This window comes from Chiloscyllium plagiosum, chromosome 12 (assembly GCF_004010195.1).
Source record: "Chiloscyllium plagiosum isolate BGI_BamShark_2017 chromosome 12, ASM401019v2, whole genome shotgun sequence".
Taxonomy (NCBI): domain Eukaryota; kingdom Metazoa; phylum Chordata; class Chondrichthyes; order Orectolobiformes; family Hemiscylliidae; genus Chiloscyllium; species Chiloscyllium plagiosum.
This window is the reverse complement of record NC_057721.1, coordinates 1,873,496-1,882,424: the sequence shown is the minus strand read 5'-3', so window position 1 is coordinate 1,882,424 and position 8,929 is coordinate 1,873,496. Positions and strand designations below refer to the sequence as shown.

General features: G+C 45.9%; 1 protein-coding gene across 2 annotated transcripts in view; it reads left to right on the top strand.

Annotated features, from left to right (window-relative positions):
- The first annotated feature begins 3,075 nt into the window (after positions 1–3,075).
- Positions 3,076–8,929, top strand: part of prdx4 (peroxiredoxin 4) — a 39,279-nt gene continuing 33,425 nt past the window's right edge. For both annotated transcript variants that reach the window (XM_043700262.1, XM_043700263.1), the window contains exon 1: positions 3,076–3,300. In XM_043700262.1, coding sequence (XP_043556197.1) covers positions 3,111–3,300 — 190 coding nt within the window. In that variant the 5' untranslated portion in view covers positions 3,076–3,110. The remainder of the gene's footprint in view (positions 3,301–8,929) is intronic.

Genomic DNA, 8,929 nt, shown 5'->3' with positions numbered 1-8,929 from the left:
AACTCAGACTAAAGAGACTTTGAGTAACTGATTATACAGTGGCGACGCGAGCGCGGGATTATTTCTGTAAGATTGTATATTAAGTCTTTTTGTGCTTCAGCATGATGTTTAGAATACTGGGAATGCTTAGAGTTATGATGCTAGCCCTCTTAGTATTGGGATTTTGTCAAATATCATTTTCATATGTATTATTAACGGTTCCTGAGTCTGATAATCCACAAGTAATAGACGCTGATGCATGCAGCTTAGTAAATTGTGGGGATGTAGATAATCAGAGACAGTACCGCAGCTCAGAGATACATCTTAAGTCCTATGGGGATGGTACTTGTTATAATGGTCTCGTCACAGTACACCGGGCCCCCTTCTGACCAGCTCTCGATTGTCCCGATAAAAAGTGTAACCCAATATACCTGACAATAAGGAAAACCACATGACACGAAGCAATTCTGGGGGGGGGGGGTCACCTATGAGATACAATTAAATGAAATATTTGGGATAGAAATGAAAGCAAATGGGAAGGATTTCTTGGGCTGTTGTTTTTGAATTAGCGTAGGACAGGGAAAACGGGTAGAATTACTGGGTAATAAGATACAACATTTCACCCCTCTTGATGATCCTAAAGTAGTAAAAATCATAGAGGTAAAGGATTTGAAATAGACTATCGAACTAGAAACTGGGTATGGGGATGCAAATGCCTGGGTTGAATGGGTACAGTGTACTGCAAAAAGTCTGAACAAAAGCAATTGCTATGCATGTGCCTCCGGTAGGCTATTGGCCCAGGTGGTTCCCTTTCTGCTCGGGTGGAAGCGAGACAGGAAGGGCATGAAATGTATGATAGCCCTGTATCAGGATGAGACTGCATGGAATGATAGGAATTGTACCTCCCTATCTCTGATGTTCCCTCCCTTGGAGAAGAAAGATGCAAAAGTCCACCCCACATTTTCCGCCGCATTTGGAAATCACACGTCGTGTGATAGGCGAGGTACAAGTCGGTCGAGAGATTTGGGGGAGCTGAAATTATGTACAGAGATTAAGAATGTTACCGAAACGGAGAAGGGAGGGAACTACTCAGCACTAAAGGTTCCCCGAGTGGATCTGTGGTGGTACTGTGGAGGCAAAATATTGAGACCCACGCTACCTCTGGATTGGAGAGGGATATGTGCAACTGTACAATTGGCAATTCCATTTACACTGGCATTTGAAAGGAAAAGATAGTAGGAAAAAAGGGAAGGGGTAAGAGATTACTGTTAGACACTTCTTTCGATGACAGGATTTATCTTGATTCGGTAGGAGTCCCTAGGGGAGTACCTGATGAATTCAAGGCTCGTAACCATATTGCAGCAGGCTTTGAGTCAGCTCTCTTTTGGTGGGTAACAATTAATAAAAATGTAGATTGGATAAATTACATTTTCTATAATCAACAGCGATTTATAAATTCTACAAGAGATGCGGTGAAAGGAATATCAGAACAGCTTGATGCGACAAGTAGGATGGCATGGGAAAACAGAATAGCCCTTGATATGATTTTAACAGAAAAAGGGTGTGTGTGTGTGATGTTAGGAGGAAGCTGTTGTACCGTTATTCCTAATAACACTGCGCCTGATCGTTCAATTACTCGGGCCTTAGGGGGATTGACTACCTTAGCAGAGGAACTGGCTGAGAATTCAGGAGTAGACACATCTCTCACAGGATGGCTTGAATCCTGGTTTGGAAAATGGAAGGGGGTGGTGGTTTCTATCCTTACTTCCCTGATAGTAGTAGTCGGGGTATTGGTGGAAAAAGTGCAGAAGATAACAAATGGCAACAAAAGAAAAAGGGGAAATTGTGAGATATAGGTAAATTAATGTTTCTTCTGCAGTTCTGTAATTCTGCAATTATAATTTCTGGTACAAAGTAAATGAACTCACATCAGTGTGTAATTGTTTTGGCCAAGAGCTGAGTCAACAAGAATGGAAACTATGTGGAGAAAATATATAATTGTTTTTGTATTAGCTAAAATTGTATGCCAGCATGAAACGTGATTGAAAACAATGGTAGATATTTTGGGCAAATAGATAAGATGTTGTGAGGGGATGAAGTTAGGCCAGATACGCCTGTACAAACATCTGTTTCCCATTTTTACAGAGACACAGGAACAAACCCCAATTAAAGAGGTCATAGAGATCAGAATGGCCTCCAGAGAGGCCCAGATGGAGAGAATACAAAATGATGAAGAAAGAATATGCCTAACAATGACCTGCAGTGGGATGAGGTCAAACGGCCTTGTGAGGCCAGAAACAAGCATTTTGTCACAGACAAGGCCGGAGATAAATGGGAGTAATGGAGTCAGTCTTAGGGAAGTGGAGGATGTAAACAGGGGGAGAAACAATGAAATAAGAAAAAAAATGTAGGAACCAAATTATATAATTATCGAGAATTTGTTGAATTCGGTGTGTTTTGTCCCTGCTTTGTGGACATCCCACCCGCTTGCAAGTGTAAAATAAATGACACTACTGATTCAGATTTTGTCTTGGACTGAAATTGTTGAAGTGAGTGAGCTTTGTTTCTCACACTGTGGCTGAACGAGAAGGGTTTTTGTTTTAAAGTGGCCTTTATTCGAGACCGAGATGGGGAGATTCTCTCTCTTCCTCCATCCACCCCAATCAACCGCCTCAGAAGGCCATGGAAGCAGCTGGACGGACCGAATAATCTAGGCAAAAGAGTGAGGACTGCAGATGCTGGAAACCAGAGTTTAGGTCAGAGTGGTGCTGGAAAAAGCACAGCAGGTCAGGCAGCACCCGAGGAGCAGGAAAATCGACGTTTTGGGCCAAGGCCCTTCAGGACCGAATAGTCCCACCAGTCATAAAGATGGTGGCAAGGGGCAGTAATGTCGATGAGGAGTAGACCCGGGGGACGCACACCAGAGGTAACTGTGCAGGAACTGGAAGAGAAACAGTTGCAAATGTTAGGACGGCCGGAGCAGTTATTACTAATAAATGTTACGAACATTTCTAAACCCCCGCTCCAGAATTTCTCTCGGCCGGCGCTGAAGGGGTTAAACAACCTTCGCCCTCTCCGGGGGCGGCGGCAGCGGCGGGCGCGCACGCACGCACGCGCACTCACCAGTCAACATGGAGCGCGGGAGGTGCCTTCTCCTTCCCCTCGCGATCGGAGCCGTGTTGGCGGTCACCGCCGCCTGTGAGAAAAACGGCAGAAGGGAGCAGCAGGAGTGCCACCACTACGCCGGCGGACACGTGTACCCCGGGGAGGCTTTCAGGGTGCTGGGCTCCGATCACTCGCTGCACCTCAGCAAAGCTAAGAGTGAGTGAGTGAGTGAGTGAGCGGCCCCTTCCCCACCCCCACCCCCCCTCTCGTCTGTGCGTCCTCCCCTTCCTCGCGCACCCCCATAACGGCCGGACGGGCTTGCGCTGGTTTGAATCGGAACCGTTAACCGATGGAACGTTGCCCGCGGCACGCGAAGGGGCGGGGCGGGCCGTCCGCGTGCCCGCTTCAGGCGGTCTTTCGAGGGAGCGATGCCACGGAGGACTCTTAAGATATTATTATTTGAGGAGTTGCAGGTAGTGAAGAGATGCAGCGGGCGGGAAGGGAGGTCTGAGGGGTGAAGAGATTGAAGAGGCTGTGTCGCTGCTTGAGCCCCCCCCGTTAATTATTTGGTTACTTTTAAAAAAGCTCTGCCGGAGCGCCGGCGCTGTTTAAGGACACGTCGCAGGTTCGCTCACTCGCCCGATCCACTCTCCCTGAATTCCAGGATTTCCTCAGCTTCAGAGAGAGAGAGAGAGAGAGATAGATGCACACACAGCGGTTAGAATTCCCACATGCCGCGTTTTAGTTTCTGTCCCACACCGGCCTCCTCCCGTCTCTTCAATCTTGTACTGGTCAGTTTATTAAATTTAGGTAAGTTTCACCCCCCTCGCGAACAGGACGGAAGTGGGTACTGCAGACGCTGGAGATTAGAGTCAAGATTAGAGTGTACATGTTTTTACAAACAAAAATCACACAAACACCAGGTTACAGTCCAACAGGATTCTTTGGAAGCATTAGCTTTCTGAGCGCTGCTCCTTCATCAGGTGAAGGAGCAGCGCTCCGAAAGCTACTGCTTCCAAATAAACCTGTTGGACTGTAACCTAGCGTTGTGAGATTTTTAAGTTTGTCCACCCCAGTCCGACACCGGCGTCTCCAAATCAAGATCAGAGTGTTGCTGGAAAAGCACAGCCGGTCAGGCAGCATCCGAGGAGCAGGAAAACCGACGTTTCGGTCAAAAAAAGCCCTTCAACAAGAATCAGGGCCACATTCCTGATGAAGGGCTTTTGCCCGAAACGTCTATGTACCTGCTCCTCGGATGCTGCCTGACCTGCTGTGCTTTTCCAGCAACACTCTAATCTTGCTTTAAAGCTTGAACAGCAGACTGGGTCTCCCAAATCCATCTGTTCGCCACTTTGTTTGAATCATTCCAATCTTGTTTCTGTTCCTGCCCAGTTTCAGTGCCACCCCCAAAAAAAAGCACCTTCTCAAAGGCACAAACAACACCCCGTGTGATAATGATATGGAAGTTAACTATCCATTTTAGAACTTCTATTCGGGTTTACGCTTCAGTTGATTTCATGCTCTTCCAACATCTTTACACTTCATGTACCCTATGCTCTCCCAATTTCCACACCTCATTGCATGCCAGAGAGATTCATTTGCTCTGATTTCTGTTCCTGCCTTATGGCTCTAAGCTGGACCTAAGCCTATTTCTTATCACCTATTTTATATCATCTGAAAGCATTACACTTTTACATTTTTTTTACAGAAGATCCCCAACGTTAGAGCCATAAAGTGATCAGCACAGAAACAGACCCTTCAATCCATGCTGACTAGAAATCCTAAGTTGATCTAGACCTATTTGCCAGTATTTGTCCCATTCCTTGGGAACTATAGACCACTGAGCAATGACATTGGTGGGCAAGTTGTTGGAGAGAATCCTGAGGGACAGGATTTACATGTAAGTAGAAAAGCAAGGACTGATTAGGAATAGTCAACATGGCTTTGTGATTGAGTTTTTTGAAGAAGTAACAAAAAGATTGATGAGATCAGAGTGGTGGACATGATCTGTATGGACTTCATAAGGCGTTTGACAAGGTTCCTCATGATAGACCAGAACACAGGGAGGAACTAGCTGTTTGGATACAGAATTAGCTCAAAGGTAGAAGACAGAGGATAGTGATGAGGGTTGCTTTTCAGACTGGAGGTCCGTGACCAGCGGTGTGCACGAGGATCGATGCTGGGACTGCTACTTTTTGTCACTTATATAAATAATTTGGATATGGACATAAGAGACATAAATTTGCAGATGACACCAAAATTGGAGGTGTAGTGGACAGCGAAGTAGTACAACAGGATCTTGATCAGATGGGCCGCTGCATTTTGGAAAGGCAAATCCGGGCTGGACTTTCACATTTAATGGTAGGGTCCTGGAGAGTGTTGCTGAAAAAAGATAGCACGTTCATAATTCCTTGAAAGTGAAGTTACAGGTAGATTGGATAGTGAAGGCGGCATTTGGTATGCTTTCTTTTGTTGGTCAGAGCATTGAGTATAGGAGTTGGGAGTTCATTTTGCGGCTGTACAGGTCATTGGTTAGGCCACTACTGGAATACGGCATGCAGTTCTGGTCTCTGCTATAAGAAAGATGTTTTGAAATTTGAAAGAGTCCAGAAAAGATTCAAAAGGATGATGCCAGGGTTGGAGGTTTGAGCTGCAGAGACAGGCTGAATAGACTGTGGCTATTTTCCGTAGAACAGAGGAGGCTAAAGAGTGACCTTATGGAGGTTTATAGAATCCCTACAGCGTGGAAACAGGACCTTTGGCCCAACAAGAGCACACGAACCCTCCAAAGAGTATCCCATCAAAACTCATTCCCCTACCCTATTACTCTACATTTACCTATGACTAATGCACCTAACCCATACATCCCTGAACACTGGGCAATTTAGCATGGCAAATTCACCTAACCTACACATCTTTGGACACTGGGAGGAAACAGGAGCGCCTGGAGGAAACCCACACACACTGGGAGAATGTGCAAACTCCACCCAGAGTCACCTGAGGCTGGAATAGATCCCAGGTCCCTGGTGCAGTGAGCCACAGTGCTGCCCCATGAAATCGTAAGGGACATGGATAAAGTAAATAGACAAGGTCTTTTCCTTCAGATGGAGGAGTCCAAATGTAGAGGGCATAGATTTAAGTGAGAGGGGAAAGATTTTAAAAAGGGACGTAAGGGGCAACTTTTTCACACAGAGGGTGGTGAATGTATGGAATGAGCTTCCACAGGTGGATGCTGGTACAATTACAACATTTCAGAGGCATCTGGATGGGTATTTGAATAGGAAGGGTTTAGAGGGATATGGGTCAAATGGGACTAGATTTACCTGGGTTATCTGGTTGGCATGGACCAAAGGATCTGTTTACATGCTGCATATCTAACTCTATTCGTAGCCATTTGGAAACAGAACTGGCTCAAGGTAGGGTGGTGGTGGAGGGTTGTTTTTCAGACTGGAGGCCTGTGACCAGTGGAGTGCCACAAGGATCGATGCTGGGTTCACTGCTTTTCATCATTTAAATAAATGATTTAGATGTGAGCACAAGAGGTATAGTTAGTAAGTTTGCCAATGACACCAAAATTGGAGGTGTAGTTAGCAGCGAAGAAGGTTACTTCAGATTACAACGGGATCTTGATCAGATGGGCTAATGGGCTGAGAAGTGGCAGATGGAGTTCAATTTTAGATAAATGAGAGGTACTGCATTTTGGGAAAGCAAATCTTAGCAGGACTTATACACTTAATGGTAAGGTCCTCGGGAGTGTCGCTGAACAGAGACCTTGGAATGCAGGTTCATAGCTCCTTAAAAGTAGAGTCGCAGGTAGATAGGATAGTAAAGAAGGTGTTTGGTATGCTTTCCTTTATTGGTCAGAGTATTGAGTACAGGAGTTAGGAGGTCATGTTGCGGCTGTACAGGACATTGGTTAGGCCACTTATGGAATGCTGGTCTTCTTCCTATTGGAAAGATGTTATGAAACTTGAAAGAGTTCAGAGAAATTTTACAAGGATGTTTCCAGGGTTGGACGATTTGAGCTATAGTGAGAGGTTGAATAGGCTCGGGCTGTTTTCCCTGGAGCATTGGAGACTATAAACCTTATAGAGGTTTATAAACTCATGCTGGCAGGTGGGACTAGATTGGGTTGGGATATCTGGTCAGCATGGACAAGTTGGACTGAAGGGTCTGTTTCCGTGTTGTACATCTCTATGACTCTATGTATCCATTCAGATGCCTTTTAATTGTTGTACCCACCTCCACTTCTCTGGCAGGTCATTGCATGAAAAAGTTGCCCCTCAGGTCCCTTCATCTTTCCCCTCTCACCTTAAGCCTATGCGGTCTAGTTTCCCCAACACTGGGAAAGACCTTGACTATTCATCCTATCCATGCTCGTCAATTTTTCTAAACCTCAATAATACCACCTCCTCAGCCTTCAGCACTCCAGGGGAAAAAAACCCAGCCAGTCCTCCCGCTGTAGCTCAAGCCATCCAGCCCTGGCAACACCCTTTTCAATCTTTTATGAACTCTTTCATGTTTACCAACATTTAGATAGTGTGTAAATGCAGATGCTGGAGATCAGAGTCAAGAGTGTGGTGCTGGAAAAACACAGCAGGTCAGGCAGCATCCAAGGAGCAGGAGAATCGATGTTTTGGGCATATGCCCATCGTCAGGAATGAAGAGGGCTGAGAGATAAATGGGGGGGTGGAGGGGGGGTTGGAAAGGAAGAGGACAGGACAGGTCGAGAGGATGGTGGGAGAGAGGAGAACTACTTCAAGGGAGAGAGAGTTTAACAACATCTTTATTTTAGCAGGGCGGTCAGAATTGAACACCATATTCTTTAAGTGGCCACATGACATACCTATACTGAATGCACTGACTAATGACAGCAAGCATGCTAAATACCACCTTCACCACTACCTACAACTTCACTTTCAAGAAACTGCATCTACACCCCTAGGTCTCTTTGTTCAGCAACAGTCTCAGGTCCCTATCATTAGGTGTAGGTCCTGCCCTGATTTGCCTTCTCAAAATACAATACTTCACATTTATCCAAATTAAACTATATCTGCCACTCCTGAGCTCATTGGTGCATCTGATCAAGGTCCCATTGTTATGAGGTATCCACCTTCACTGTACACTACACCAATTTTGGTATCATCTCCTATATTCACATCCAAAACAAATTTTAAAATGACGACATGGATCTAGGACTGATCCTTATGGCACACTTCTGATCACAGGTCTCTATTCTGAAAAGCAAGCCTCTGCCATCTTTCTCTGTCTCTTACTTTCAAACCAATTTTTTTTTATCCAAATGGCTCTGTCTCCCTGAATTCCATATGATCTATCCTTGTTCATCAGTCTACCATGTGGAACCTTGTGAAACGCCTTGCTGAAGTCCTTGTAGGCAATGTTTACTGCTCTGCCTGCAGTCATCTTTGTCACTTCTTCAGAAAACTCAAATCTAGGTTGTGAGATATGATTTCTCACACACAAAGCCACGTTTACTATCCCTAATCAGTCTTTGCCTTACCAAATGAGTCCTCAGCAGAGGCCTCACCTTCATTCCCCTACGCTCTCGGATTAATGAGTTCAACACACGGTGTGACATTGAACAATTCTTCCGCCGCCTTCGCCTCCGCGCCTACTTCTTCAACCAAGGCTCTCGCCCACCCTCTGACGACCCCTTCTCACGCCTCCAACACACCCCATCCATCTGGACACCCCGTGCTGGCCTCCTACCTGCCCTCGACCTCTTCATAGCCAACTGCCGCCGCGATATTAACCGCCACCTGAACTCCCCCACCCCTCTCACCCACTCCAACCTCTCACCCTCGGAACACGCAGCCCTCCACTC